We start from the raw sequence: 15,103 nt of genomic DNA, 5'->3' as shown, positions 1-15,103 counted from the left end.
TGTTATCATTAACCTGCATTATAAGAACTGATATAATGACCTAATTGTAAACTGAGATATCTCAGCTATTCTGTGTCAGACAATGCTGACATTGCTTTTTAAAGAGGAATTTGGTCTGTTTCATTTCTGTTTTTTTCTTCTTCTGTCCAGCGTCCAGCCCCTCGAATGGACCACCGACCTCAAGAACCAGAAGTGAGTATGAGGAGAAATGCCCTCTGTCAGGGAAAGTTATTTTTTGCATCTCAATCAACAGTTGTGTAAGACAATGTCATTTTATTTTTTCTCAGTTTTGATGGCATCGTGTTGGTGACAGAGAGCCATGACTCTCTGCCCTCTGAACTCGAGTGTCTGAAAGTACCACTCCAAGACTACAGCACTGTAAGTTCTGGTCTTCATTCAACCCAGCAAAGGACTTTTGACGACGTCTTTTATTATCAAAACTAAAATGTTGTGCAATGAAAGGGAGTAATGATTCTCCAAATCTCCAGAGTGGTGACCTTTGCATCTGTTCCTCTTTGTGAGTGAACACGTTTACATTGGCAGGAAGTGTCTTTGTATAAAGTATACTTACATGTCCTGAATGGATCAGTTTGAGATGCTTTAGTTTAGCAGAGAAGAGAAAAAATTCCACAGAAAATTATTTTCAGGCTTTTTTTGCTTATAATAACCTCATTTGTACTGTAACAGATCTAGTGAGTCCTTTTATGCTGTTATTTTCCTAACCTTCTCCTCCTTTTCTAGGTGGACAGAGGTTTGGGGCAGGAAGTGGTGGTCCTGAAGGTCCCTGGTCTCCCTGGCAACCGCCTCGTGTTTGCCTCAACTGGCCCGGTAAACCGCGATTACGATGATATCAGGCGCTTCAGTGATGCAGCACTCAACGGCATCAAAGGTCAGTTGATGGGATGACGACTCTACCAACTGAGCCACAGCCGCCTCTGTTGTTTTTTTGTCTGTTATTTATTTCATTTTTTGCTGTTTTGTTCGTCCGCCTGTCTTTTCAGGGCTTTGAAAGCCGGTATGCAGCGTCCCCTGCTGGTCAGCCATCCTCACAAAGACTACAAGAACTGTAGCATTGTGGCAGCACTGGGAGCCCTTCAGGCTCTCTACATGGTAACAAGAGTCACCTCTATATGCAAGGCTTACATGAAGCACCCTTTATATCTTTTTACTCGTCATTGTACTACTACTTTGTTAGACTTAGACTTAGACTGAACTTTATTGATCCTTTTGGGATGACTCCCTCAAGGAAATTTAGGTTCCAGCAGCATATACAATAAAATAAAAATGTAGCAGGTAACAAAAGGTAACAATTTAAAGAATAATATAGCATAAATAATAGAACACTCTTCCGTTGGAAAAAAATATACAAAAAATATGCATGGAGTGCAGATGTGGATCTACTGTGAAACATACAAGAAACTTCATGTTATAGAAGTGTTTTGAGCATCAGTGTGGATGTTAATCCCTTTCTAAGTTATTATCAGTTTAGTAGTATGCACAAAAATATAATGAAGGAAGAATGCAGTCCCAATATATCTGTGACTGGTCAACATCAGCTGATAATAGAGGCCTACAGTCAACTGCTCAAGCTCTACGATAAAGATGTAGTAAACAATTTGTGGGTACAACGGATGGAGAGATTCAGTGTTATTGAACAGGAACTGTTGTCTGACGCCTTGTAGCTGATTTTAACATTGTCTCTTGAAAACATAAAGGCACTTTTTTATGTAGTGGTTGTTTACAACAAGCTGAAAAAACATCAAAACACTTATGACTCAAGATCAGCAGTAATTTCAGATTCCCTCTACACAAAGTGTAAACTGTACATTTTCTAAGTTCTATCTTTTATATTTCTAATCCCCTTCAGCCCCTGGAAGTGAGGGAATCGAAAGTCAAACCCTCCGACCAGAAGGTGTGTGTTCTGGGCCTGTGGGCAGCCCAGGAGGCTGAGGGGAGGAGACTGGTGGAGCTGGCTAATGCTCTGGAGAGTGGGAGGTGGGTCACGCAAATCAAAAACACAGACACTATATATATATATATATATATATATATATATATAGTTATTTTTTTTAAAGTTGTGTTAACTCCTTTACCTGCTGTCCTATTCCCCCTCTTCAGACTGGCTTGTCGTGACATCGGTGGCTCAGATCCTGAGCGTATGGCTGCTCCTCGTGTGGTTGACTACGTCCAGGAGCTCTTCAACGACAGCCCTGTGCAGGTAGTGACAAATAAAACATCATGTTTGCAAACAGAATCAGGCAAATGTGGAGGGACAACTTCAGTCAAGGTCCAATAAAATAGTTTGCAAACAGGAGACCATGTTTTTTGTTTGGTTTTTTTACCTTTAGGTGGAAGTGGTGAGCAACCTGGCCGTTCTGGAGAGAGAGTATCCCTGTCTGGCTGCTGTCAACCGCTGTGCCAACTGTATGAGAACAAACGTTATTGACATGTTCTTGGACACAGGCTTTTATGAATGTTAGATGCTTGTTTTATATATTTGATTTCACATTGTACGTATAAACATTCCCTGCATGCAGGTGTGCCTCGTCACCAGGGCAGAGTCATCAAGCTTCAGTACTGTGGAGCAGGTCCAGTCACAAAGACACTCATGCTGGTTGGAAAGGTGGGAGGACACTCCATAGACTTCTATCCTTGAATTGATAAAACGTGAATATCCTCTAAAAAAATAAGATTTAAGAAAATGTCCAAAGAAGTGTACTTTAAACACATTTAGATTTAAGAACAATCGTGAAGTTATTTAGCAGTATAGTAAATACAATACATTTACTGTGATGTTAGAAAGCTTGATTAAAACAGTTAGACATTGGACATTTAAAAACAATGAATGTTGGGTTTAATTATTAATGGTTAAAAAAAAAAATCTGCATTTGACTGAAAACCTTTGTAATGTTTTTAGGGTATCACCTACGACACAGGCGGAGCTGACATCAAGGCTGGTGGATTCATGGCAGGGATGCACAGAGACAAGTGTGGAGCTGCTGCTGTCGCTGGCTTCTTCCAGGTCAGTTAAAATCCAGCCCCCTCTGCATCTGAATAATAAACCCTCAGAGGAGCTTCGACTGCAAGTCTACACCACCTTTGCTACAGATACACATGATGAATATATATAGTCCATCACTTCTTGAGTTACTCTTCAGGGGAGGGGAAGTGTCCTCTTCTCCCCTTTCAGTCAGAGAATTAGAAATAACATTTTCACTGATTAATAAACTTTTATGCATTGAGTCAAAGTATGAACACCTCCATGTTCCTACTCCTCCTTCTTCTAGATTTTAGCCAAGCTGAAGCCGAAACATCTGAAGGTTATCGGCTCCATGGCCATGGTGAGGAACAGCGTTGGTTCAGGTCAGTCCTTTTTTTTTTTTTCTCTACATTTCTCTCTGGGATCTGTTAAAGCAACTCTCATTAACCAGATGTTTATTTTTGTGCCAACTGTTTTCTCAGATTGCTATGTGGCTGATGAGCTCATTGTTTCTCGTGCTGGTCGCAGAGTGAGAGTGGGAAACACAGACGCTGAGGGCCGTATGGTGATGGTCGACCTGCTCTGTGAGATGAAGGAGAAGGTGAAAATAATCAACTATTACTTCTTAAACCCGAGTTGTGCATCCATTACTTCTCTCCCTTCATTTTCTAAACATGTTTTCTGTGTCTGCAGGCCGTACAGGAGATTTCTCCTCAGCTGTTTACTATTGCTACTCTTACTGGTCACGCCATCAGAGCCATGGGACCTGATTACTCTGTGAGTGATGCTGACTGTATCTTTATTATGTATAAATGAATGCTGCAGCTCTCAGGAGATGTTTGTTTTTATGCACTACAACCAAGCAGTCCTTTGCAGTAGAAATCATTTTTTGTACTAAGTTTGGTTGTGGCTTTCCTTTTTGTAGATCATCATGGATAACGGACCGGCCCAACGCAACAACAATGCTGCTCAGTGGCAGAAAGGTGAGGAAATTAAATTAATCAAATTCAACCATCATAGTGTTTTTTTTTAATGGTGGAGGAAAAACTATGTTACAAAATAATCTAGAGCTGTCTGTGTCTTAAAGTAAATAATGTTTATTACATGGCTTTGAGATTCAGTAATAGAACATTGTAGAACATACTTGTGTCAGTATAATAAACCTAGCCTGTAACCTTAGTCTTTAACTTAATCATTCCTTATTACAGTACATGGGGTGAAATATCACCGTTTGCTATGAAACAAATGCTTAAAACATAGTAACTCATGTGAAACAATTGCTTTAGTCTTTGAGTACCTCACAGAGTGTCCTCTGTCACTAACTCTTGGTTTTGGACCTCTCATGCAGCTGGAGAGGTTTTGGGCGATGTGTTTGAGGTGTCCACGATCAGACGAGAGGACTATGAGTTCCACAAGGGCAAGTCTGAGTATGAGGATATTCTACAGTGTAACAACCTGCCTTCCTCTGCCACCCCTCGAGGACATCAGACCCCAGCAGCATTTCTCATCATGGCCTCTGGGCTCGACAAGGTGCTCGCACATTGTCAGAATGACTTATTAGTGATCTACAAGTATGGAAAGAAGTTCAACTATTAACCTTTTATTTTCTACGCAGCATGGTGTGGACTCTGACACGCCTCTTCCTTACTCCCACGTTGACATCGCAGGATCGAGTGGTCCTTTCCCTGGTGTCCCAACAGGAGCCCCAATCGTCGCTATGGCAACAAACTACATCTTGTCTGACAGTCTTTAAGCAAAGTGTAAAAAGACTACAGGCCCTGTGCTCAATTCCAAAGCATATTTGGAATTGAGGATATTAAACATGTAGATGAAACTTCTGCCTAAACTTGTTATACATTCCTTAACACCTCAGATTACTTGTCTGCTAGTGGTCTTTGCTTTCTTTTCTGAAACTTGTGATATTCATCCATCCTCACCAAGTCTAATGACCCTGTTTTTTAAGTGGCCTCAATCAGTATATACTCAGGGGTTAAAGGCAGTTAAATATACATCACTGTTATACATATGTGTGTCAAACAGGAGACAAGGTTGTCTGTTGAGTGGAAATGTGTGAATCAAACCAAGCACTCCTCATCTGTTCAATTAAACAAAACAAGAGTTCAAGAAGTTTGTTGTGTTCATGCTTTAATTATTTAACAATTTATTTTTATTGAATACATCAGCAATGTGTCATAAGACACACATAAAACATACTGTCTTAATGTATGTTGGTCTGTGTGGCAGAAGAATCAAATCGATGATTGGAGTGGTTTACATGAAAAATTCACAATGGGTAGAAGGGTGTTCTGTATTGCACTGATGCTTTAATAGTGTGGTTAATGAAAATTTAAAAAAAAACATTTTCCCATATGATGGTGATGAGTTCAAAAGAACAATTAACATAAGTCTGAATATGGTTTTCTTTTATCTCTTATCTTAAGTGTTTTCTTTTAGTACACTTTCATTATATAACACCAAACTAAAACATAAAAACATTTTTAGGGGTTGCAATTTAAATAACTATTTTTATTTATTTTGTATTAACCGGTTTACATCTAAATGAAATTTCTTCTGTTGACGCGTTAAAAATGTAAGACTGCCACGGCTTATAAAATTGTCCTCTCCAACATGGCCGACAGTGCTGCCCACTTATCGCTGGGCGTCATGATGAGGGCGGAAGATGCCGACAAGGATACGGAAATGACGCAAAGACGCCAAGTCTTTAAAGACTGACTTTAGCGCGCGCTTACTGCTCAAAACCTTTCCTCGGCAGTGAGAGTCGTGACTTCGTGCAGCTTCTGCTCACTAACAACAAAGGCTGACCTCTCCTTACTCCTTTGTGAAAACTTCACCTGCAGCCTCCACTTTGACGGAGTGAAAGTCACAGTCTTTGTTTTGAATCCGCGCAGACTTTTAAAAACACCACTCAACAGGAACCATGTTTGAGGCTCGCCTGGTGCAGGGTTCCATCCTGAAGAAGGTGCTGGAGGCTCTGAAGGACCTGATCACAGAGGCCTGCTGGGACGTCAGCTCGTCTGGGATCTCCCTGCAGAGTATGGACTCGTCTCATGTGTCCCTGGTCCAGCTCACCCTCAGACACGACGGCTTCGATTCGTACCGCTGCGACAGAAATCTGGCCATGGGGGTCAATCTGAGCAGGTATGGAACATACAGCACATTTCAGCCATAATTACATATAATTATATTTAACTTACATTCAATTTAATTATATAAACGTATCCGTCCTTTATGTTTGAGTGTCACACAGACTGCTGACTAATGACGCTTGACCAGACAAACCGCCTTAGTTTTACCGAGCGGCTGCAGAAGTGTATACAAAAGCAAACTAGTTTTATTATTTCCCTTTAATTTTTAATTAGACATAAGATCAAATTGTGTCTTAAGCATCTTTTCTGAAGTTAGGCTCTATGTTGGATGCGGTGGCCATCTTGGCGGATTTGCCCGGGCATGTCTCTCTGCTGCACCGCCTCGAAGTTAACTCTTTAATGTCTGCACTCTGTCAGATCAATTCAAGACTAAACATTTTAAAATCCTCAGAGTTCAGTTTTTAAAATGCTACCTCGCACTTCAAACGACATCTGCTGCAATTTGAGAGGTACTGTCGACATTGTGACGACGCAGTGACGTCAGGTTAGCGCCAAATTCTTTACAGGAAGAGTTGGCGGGAATGGTTGAACCCGGGAAATTTCTACTTCCGTTGTCCCACTGGCGCTCTTTGTAACTTGACACCGGTGCTCTGTACATTTTAAAAACTCTTAATTATGATGTCTGAGCATCCGATTAAACATTTTAGTCAACCGAATAGTTTTTCGTATTTATGAAGTTTATAGTATTTATAAAATTACCATTAGTAAAGCTATATGAAGATTTAAGGATACATTTTGGACTTGGAATTATCAACAGATGACAAAGTCCTACTTCATATTAAAAAAAATTAAGCTAGATTTTCTGTTTTCGTTGTGAATAAAAGACCAAACAGGTTTACATGGGGACTGATGACATTTTCTTTAATTTAAAAATAAGACCTGAAATCACTGAAGCTGTTTGTGTTGTACTAGATCCCTGTTGTTTCTACCCAGCAAACCCTGATTAACATGATTTTCTCCTTTTCAAACAGTATGTCAAAAATCCTGAAGTGTGCTGGAAATGAAGACATCATCACGCTCAGAGCAGAAGACAATGCAGACACACTGGCCCTTGTATTTGAGACTCTAAGTAAGTTCCTGAGTTATTGTATGAAAGCAAAATGAAATGGCGCTTTCCTTTCTGTAAATAAATAAATTAACTTCTTATTTTTGTTTGATAGATCAGGAGAAAGTCTCAGATTATGAGATGAAGTTGATGGACCTGGATGTCGAGCAGCTGGGTATTCCAGTAAGTCATCTTTGACCTGTCCTTGTCTTGTAAACTGTTATTGACATGCACAACGTTTCTAATCTTTCTCGTTCTTTCTTTTTTTAGGAGCAGGAGTACAGCTGTGTGGTGAAGATGCCCTCTGGGGAATTTGCCCGTATCTGCCGTGACCTGTCCCAGATTGGCGATGCCGTCATGATCTCATGCGCCAAGGATGGAGTCAAGTTCTCTGCCACAGGAGAGCTGGGCACAGGAAACGTCAAGCTGTCCCAAACCAGCAATGTGGACAAAGAGGATGAGGCAGTAAGTGAGCCTAGTCTCAGAGCACTAGCTGATCTACCATGTATATCTCAGCTAAAACATCACTTGCTCTTGATTTGTCGCAATAATAAAGGATTTAATCATATTTCTGCCATAATATAGATTGCCCACAAGAGAGCACTGACTTTTTTTTTCTTTCCTTTTTTTTTTTCCAACAAGATATTTGTAGATTCTCCTGTGTTGGTCTTCATATATTCTGTATTGGATTGTTATGATTCAGGTTTACATGGACAGTTAAGTTAGGATTCTTCATGGCACTATTTTTTGTTTAGGATCTTTAGCATCATTCCCCAGGTTCAGCTCTGCTCTGTTTGAGCTCCTGTTCTGTGTTGAATGCTAATATTATCAAGAAGAACATGATCAAATGTTTTGAGCATCAAGCTGTTCAAAAAGGAAAACAACTGTTGTGAAGGCACAAACTTTAAGTGTTTGATAATGAACTGTCTGTCATTAGGTCACCATTGAGATGAATGAGCCCGTCCAGCTGATCTTTGCCCTCAACTACCTGAACTTCTTCACCAAGGCCACGCCGTTGTCCAAGACAGTCACCCTCAGCATGTCTGCTGATATCCCCCTCGGTTAGTACAAGTCACGGTGTCTCTTAGTTCTCTCATCTGTATTTTACAAGGGTTGTGGCACTCACTAAACTGTTCTGTCTTTCTCCAGTGGTGGAGTACAAGATCGCTGATATGGGACATGTCAAGTACTACTTGGCACCAAAGATCGATGAAGAGGCTTCTTAAGTAGTTTTATATCTGAACCTAAAGGGAGGAAGTGGTCAACAGAACTTTTCTTGGGTGATCTGAAGATATCTCGTTGTTTTAAGGATCACTCTGAGGTTTCTGATGCCACATGGTGGAAGGTGCAGTTTCAGCTTTTCCAGTCAGCCGCGTGAGTGATGTCATCAGTGTGACGAAGCTTCAGTGATTAGACGATGCTCTGAGCGGTCGGCTGTGGTTCAAACAGCCCGACGTAAATGTCAGCACTTGTTCACCCCACAGCTGTGTCCCTCTCTTTTTGCAGTGTCTCATTCCCTCTTGTAGATAACACATTTGTAAATAATTTCTGTGGTTTCGCACTGTCGGCCAACTCCAAATGTTTTGTATTCATTGATTCAGTCCAAAATAAATGATTCAACTTGTTTCCAACTTTTGTCTTGTGATTCTGAAGTTTGTGGAAAAAAGAAATGCACTTAATACACCTTAAAATCTTTTTTTTTTTTTTTTTTTTTTTTGTGAGTTGGGATTTAAAGTTCAAACTGACCTATTATATGTAAGAAGAGCCATTTGGTTTTTATTAACCTCTTGCAGTAATGAGTGCTACTGGGGATAACAATGTACAGGGTGTAAAAACAAGAGTTTAACGTTTCTCCAAAAATCTCCTTTAATACTTGCACAAGTGTAACTTTCCTCTTATTCAAACGTGTCTTTCAGTTTCCTGTTAAATACATTTTTCATAGTTAAAGTAAAAGATGTCCCCTTTATTTAGTTAAATCTATAGCAGACATGATCTGACACTAAGGAAAACAAAAGCTCTGCAAATGGAATTGTTAAAGTTTCTGATATGAAATCAGTAGCCGCATTAACTCAAAGCAGCCTCTAGATGGTGCTCTTGTTCTATTTGTATTTGTGTAGTAGATGATGGTTTCCTGTCAAGTCATATTTGTGAAATAATTTACTCTGATGAAATACAATTTTCATTTTCAAACGGTATTTATTTATTCATTGTCTCTGTTACGGAGATGACCTGTCAGAACCTCAGCATTTATTTTCTCTTTAGACTCTTGCTGTTGTAATTTAATTACTCAATAAATGCACATTCAGGGATTTTTGGCACGATTATCTTAACGTTTACTCCACAGAGGTCTTTTGAGTCTGCAGGTCTGAGAGCCCAAAATAACTCACCATGTAGCCTCAAACACCTGAAAGACTCCAGCCTCCCTGTTTGCATCCAGTGTGTTTCTGTGCTGTAGTTCGAAGTCAGACAATTATAATCCTCACAAAGCTGTAATCTGACTGGCAGTCACATCTGGCACCCGTCTGAACCCAAATGTACACAGAGCAGAGTTTGAAAAGGGACATCATGTGGCAGGAATCTAACACTTAATGCTGTTTATTTAGTGTCTGGAAAGAGTGTAGGAAAAAACTGTCCTTTAAGATGACTTTAACATCGCCCTTTACATCTGTTTCTCTTATTCATTTTCCTGACAATACACTTACTACATTTAAAGGTGGGCTCTTTAAAATCTGAGTTTTCTCTCATGAGGTCTGGTTGAATTGAGAATAAAAGCAGCTGAGTAGACTACTAGCAGATTATAACCTGCTCTGTCAGTATAATCCCAGACTCCTCTGTCATATCAGCATTCATCTGTTGTAATGGTTGGATTCTGAGCTTGTTTCCATGAAACTGGGAAAGAGGATTGTAATTTGAGGGATTTATTTATTCCTAACACATTAGCTAAATATATTTCATAATACTTGTGTCTGTTAGAGTTGTCTAATGCCTAACAGCTACTCCCTCTTTCTGTTCTGTCCTGAAATGTTCTTTCAAACTTTTGAGGGACATTGTGCTTATTCCTTATTGTGTGAAACACACCACTCTGCAGCTGTGGGTTAATCTGATGGAGCAGAGAAAAAAGATGGGACTGTCATCTCAGGAACTGACTGATAAAGCAGAAAGATGGCACAGCCATTTAAGCTGCCTCAATATTTAATTAACCACCGCCACCCAGGTTAGAATTAATTACTTCCTGGAACAGAGCAAAGAGGCCCCTGTTATTGGAGTTTCCGCTTCTGAATCGGCCTCAAGTCAGACTTCAATTTCAGGAAGATGAATAATGTCAGAGCTGTAATTATGAGTTATATATAATGCTAAGAAGAGACATAGACACAATCAGGCCACTCCAGATTAAATGTTTTTGCGTCAGAGCTTCATGAAGTTTGAAACAAGTGTGTAACTTTAAGATGGTACTTTATACAACTGCTATTTTGTATTTCTAATATTTTAATCACAGTTTGTTTCTCAATATACACTATACATATTTGGTATCTAATTTAATCCAAAACAGGCAATTACCTTTCAATTGATTTATTACCTGTGGCTTTATGTTAGATCTCTACTATGAAGCTGAGAGAGACAACACAGGTATTACATAACAAGAGCAAAGACACGTGTATTAGTGTGCAGCCTCTCACAGCAATGTAATCTGAAGAGCTTTACATAACAAACACAGTGGCATTAAGACCACGATACAAAAACACAGAATACTAACTAATATGGCGATTTGTGTTTCTAGTGTAGCCAAAATGATTTCTCGACCTAATGGAAGAGGTGGAAAGAAAACATTCAGGTCATGGTTGATGTACTTATGTGGTACTTCACTGCAATAATCCTACAGCAAGATTTCTAAAAGAGCTGCTTAATTGATCAACTTTTGTTGTTTCTTTACCAAATTTAAACGTGAAAAAGCAACACTTTTTTTAAGATTGCTCAGAACATCATCATCTGTGCATTTGAAAAGATAAAACGTGACATTTAAAGGTGTTAACATTGCATTTCCTTTGTTATGCAAACCAAATAGAAAAAGGATGACATAATCAAACTTACGCTTTTTAACTTGTGTGAAAAAGTAACATTATTATTTGATAGTGTTGAAGGCAATCATTTCTAGCCAACATAACTGTGTTTGCTCATAAACAGAATCAGAATATATTGCCAAGTATATTTACACTTACCAGGAATTTGTCTTGGTCTTTTGGTGCTTAACAATCAACAAAGGAAATAAAGCAGAAGTAGCAAGAACTTAAATAATAAAGTAAAAGAAACAATTACAAATATATAAAAAATAATTTAATTATTTAAAATAAAAATAATTTTTTTAAAAAGTACAAAATGTAAGAGCTTTGCAGTCGTTATAAAACAAATCAGTGTTTATAAATCTATTCAAAGAGTGCATACCCTGGGAAAAAAATAATTGGAGGCACTTACAACCAACGTGTATTATTTCCTTTTTTCCCACCACCAGACTGATAACTGATCTTCATTTTCCTTCAATGATACATTTTGGTTTTTACAGGAATCATGCTGCGACGCCTGGCATGGGGCCCGATTCGACAGGTTTCCTACTGTTGTTGCAAAATTTGTACTGTTTGATGCAGTGCTTTGGTTTCAAGCCTTTCAGCCGTTGGGGGCCCCTACTGGCCTGGGGCCCCAAGCAGTTGTCTGCCTTGCCTGTTGACAAGCCTCTGAGGGGAGGGCAGAGACATTGTTCATCAGACTGACAGCAGAGGGGAACAAACTGGACCGCAGCCTCTTGCCAGAGGGGAGAGTCTCAAACAGTCCTTGTGCAGGGTGAGAGCGGTCGGCCACAATAAGGCATGTTTGCTTGAAAATGAGGTAACCTTTGCTGTGTTTTCCAGATATTTAGAGAATCATGACAGTTTGCTAGGAAACTTCCTTTTCATAGCTTCTTACCACATCAAACAGTAAGGTAAGCTAGGAAGTGCTTTTATCCAAAGGTAGCAAATGAGTTTTAAAACATGTTTTCAGTCGAAATACAGCTGTAAATAAATCATAATTTGTCTCATCAAACATTAACAATACTTACTTAATCTCTTGCACCCTCACACAGGTTTTACATCCTTCATAATATAACGGCAGCTAAAAAATAAGACTGAAAAATAATTTGTATTTCATATTTTTTTTCATCCAAATGCATGTTTACTGTGCTTATTCTTAACTTGGATGTAGCCTGTTGTATCCAAGCGAACATGATTTCTCCAGTGTTATCATGAGGCTGCAGTCCTGCACCTCTCTAGCTGTCTCTCTCCTCTCCTCTGTCTCTCTGTCTGTCTGTCTGTCTGTCTGGCCTTTAAATTGCTTTCTGGAGGTTGGGGATTTTGGCCAGGGAGATAAGGGGAATGAAACAGTCCCTGGCTGTCTTTCTCAACAAGTCAGGGGGAGTCTTCTGAGCGTGGTACATTTACTGAAATAGAGTAAAGAGCAGGTTGTTATCGCTCATCCCTCAGGTCAGTGAGGCTAAGGAAAAGCATGCGACACCTTCAAAACCCATTTCAAATCGTCTTATCAGAAACTAAACAAACAGTGCGCGACATATTTCATGGCATGCTGCAGATTCTCTCTGAAGGATATTTCTGTTCTCGATAGGCCTATGCAATACAACATGCTTGTTCGTCCACTGTCAACAGAGATATGTGGACGTTCTTGTGGTTTCCTTGCCTTGTGTCAATCATTCAGGTCCTGGAGGGTCAATCCCAGCCTGACATTCAGACCTGACACACTCTTACATAAGCCTTCAGTGCTCTGCTGTGTCTACGAGCAGGCTGCTTGGATTAGTGATGGCGGCAGAGAGCAAGCAGTGCCGCACATGGAAAGGACACATTAGTCGCACATGCTGCAAGATCCACCTGCTTTAAACCACTCTGTAGAATAATTTAAAAAGTCGTGATTTCTATTGCCAGGAATAACAGGCAGAGAGCTGTTCTTGGTGTAAGAAGGGGGAGATTCCCTCTCCACAAACCCACCACAGGCACAAAAACCGCAGCTTTCCCTCTACAATACATACTCATAGCCATCCTCTTCCTCCCCTTCCTCTTCTTTTAAGCTTTAACGCCATACAGCGTCCCTCACAGTAAGCACACGTGTATTTCTGACTCTGCTCAGTGTGTTGAAGTCATCCCCACATGGATTAGCATATTAATGGGATGTCCTCTTTGTCTCTGTTTTCTGTCACTCAGATTTCACAGCTGCGAGGGAGGTGACGGGGTGATGTGGATGGGGAGAAAGAGGAGAAGACAGTGCTGAGATGAAGGAGTGGTGTGCTGAAGCTCGAGGAGTCGCACCTGAATATATGTGGTACAGATGGGACCAACAATTACCGGTAATACTGATCTTTTTGCAGTGATGTTGAAAGTTTAACAATAATTTGTCTGAGCGATACCAACCCATTTATGTGTCGATCACTGCAGTTTTTCTTGATCCACTCTGGGGGAAGGGTAACTATAAAAATGTTTAAGACTCAGACAATGAGAAACAGGTGAGCAGGTGGATGAGTTAAGGTGACTGGTGACAAAAAGTCTGAGGGCATCGAATGGAGATTTTTAAGTATGGACAGCGTCTAAAAAATGCATAAGCTGTGAAAGAGTGACGGTGTGGCTGAAGGAATAAAGCATGACTGAGGCAGATGTTGTGACAAAGAGTTACCTTCTTGAATTAAAAAAAAAACATAAAAAAAAAAACCTCAGTCAGCCACACTGTTGTGTTGCTTTTTAAAATGTAAAATTCTGCACAACATCTCCTCTTTTCCTTCCTTTAATTTGCCTCTGGTCACAATCACATCTTTGTCCCTCTCCATCCAGGGATGCTATTGCTCCGCTACTTAGCAACTGTTTCCACGGCTACAAAGTTGCTCCCTGGCTCAAACCCCTCCCCTCCATTCATGATAAGTCACCTAAGTCCCTCTGCTCCAGCTTGTCTACTTTTTAAAGCCTGCTGATGGAGTATGGCTAGATTAACAGGGGTTTCCCATGTTGCTGTCACATTTTGGACTGCTGGTTATTTTACATTTAACAGGAGGAAAATAAACCGTTGGAGGTTTAAAACATCTTCATTTTTCGCTCTACAGAGGATGTTATCAAGCTTCATGATAAAGCAGTCTCCTGTGTGGAGAGCTAGATGCTTTCTTGACGTGTTGGGTGCATTTATTGGTCCCAGGAGGCTTGGGGAAAGTGTACTGATGAATGTGACGACCACTCACCAATTACGGTTTCCCTTTTCTCCCGTGTCCCTGCTGAGACCTCTACACCGCAGCACTAATGTCACTGAGACAAATTACAGCTCGAGCCAGCAAACTGTTCATGTTCTGACACACACACACACACACACACACACTCACACATTCAGGGAGAGAGCAGATGTGTATGAAAAACAAGTCCACAGAGACACAGGGAGATAAGAAAAATAATAATATACAAGTGTTGGAGCAAGAGAAATATCTATTTATATCCCAGCTAAAAATAGATATTCTTCTCCATAGAGACATGAAATCCTTCTGAGTGCTGAATTACTTTCGAGCTGCTGCTGTTGCAAATGTGTGTGCATGTGAGTACGTTTGTGTGTTTGTGTGTACATCTGTTTCTGTGTGTGTGTGTGTGTGTGTGTGTGTGTGTGTGTGTGTGTGTCTTTTCTCTGTTTCTTTCAAAAGGTGAAAGCAAATTGCCGCCTGTATCATCCCAGCTGTGAGGACTTTTTTCTTTGGGAGTCTCCGCTCTTACTTCCTCAGCCCGCAGCAGACAGGATTTAACATTGCTTTGATGATCAATCCTTCATGGTGATGGGCTTTAGACGACATGTGCGGTGTAGATTTTACAGTAGAAATAAAAGGGGGGGAGTGTGTGAAGCCGTGGCTAA

At 40.2% G+C, this 15,103-nt stretch overlaps 3 protein-coding genes across 3 annotated transcripts in view; all 3 read left to right on the top strand.

Annotated features, from left to right (window-relative positions):
- Positions 1-5,107, top strand: part of LOC306837050 (putative aminopeptidase W07G4.4) — a 133,779-nt gene extending 128,672 nt beyond the window's left edge. The window contains exons 2-16 of the mRNA XM_079364524.1: positions 147-192; positions 288-378; positions 742-888; positions 1,000-1,110; positions 1,868-1,995; positions 2,119-2,218; positions 2,349-2,424; positions 2,538-2,623; positions 2,918-3,022; positions 3,288-3,363; positions 3,463-3,581; positions 3,674-3,757; positions 3,906-3,963; positions 4,329-4,510; positions 4,596-5,107. Coding sequence (XP_079220650.1) covers positions 147-192; positions 288-378; positions 742-888; positions 1,000-1,110; positions 1,868-1,995; positions 2,119-2,218; positions 2,349-2,424; positions 2,538-2,623; positions 2,918-3,022; positions 3,288-3,363; positions 3,463-3,581; positions 3,674-3,757; positions 3,906-3,963; positions 4,329-4,510; positions 4,596-4,733 — 1,547 coding nt within the window. The 3' untranslated portion in view covers positions 4,734-5,107. The remainder of the gene's footprint in view (positions 1-146; positions 193-287; positions 379-741; positions 889-999; positions 1,111-1,867; positions 1,996-2,118; positions 2,219-2,348; positions 2,425-2,537; positions 2,624-2,917; positions 3,023-3,287; positions 3,364-3,462; positions 3,582-3,673; positions 3,758-3,905; positions 3,964-4,328; positions 4,511-4,595) is intronic.
- A 594-nt stretch (positions 5,108-5,701) lies between these two features.
- Positions 5,702-8,823, top strand: pcna (proliferating cell nuclear antigen). Its single transcript, XM_079364720.1, has 6 exons — positions 5,702-6,139; positions 7,119-7,216; positions 7,308-7,375; positions 7,463-7,657; positions 8,130-8,253; positions 8,342-8,823. The coding sequence occupies exons 1-6, from the start codon at positions 5,919-5,921 to the stop codon at positions 8,416-8,418; spliced, it is 783 nt and encodes a 260-aa protein (XP_079220846.1). The 5' UTR covers positions 5,702-5,918; the 3' UTR covers positions 8,419-8,823.
- A 4,614-nt stretch (positions 8,824-13,437) lies between these two features.
- The window catches only part of kcnip3b (Kv channel interacting protein 3b, calsenilin), a 44,713-nt gene continuing 43,047 nt past the window's right edge, over positions 13,438-15,103 (top strand). The window contains exon 1 of the mRNA XM_079364742.1: positions 13,438-13,574. The gene's annotated coding sequence lies outside the window, so the exon portion shown is untranslated. The remainder of the gene's footprint in view (positions 13,575-15,103) is intronic.

Source organism: Symphodus melops (assembly GCF_947650265.1).
Source record: "Symphodus melops genome assembly, chromosome: 1".
In the NCBI taxonomy this organism is placed as follows: Eukaryota; Metazoa; Chordata; class Actinopteri; order Labriformes; family Labridae; genus Symphodus; species Symphodus melops.
Note: the sequence above shows the minus strand (reverse complement) of the source record. Positions and strands in the feature narration are given on the sequence as shown.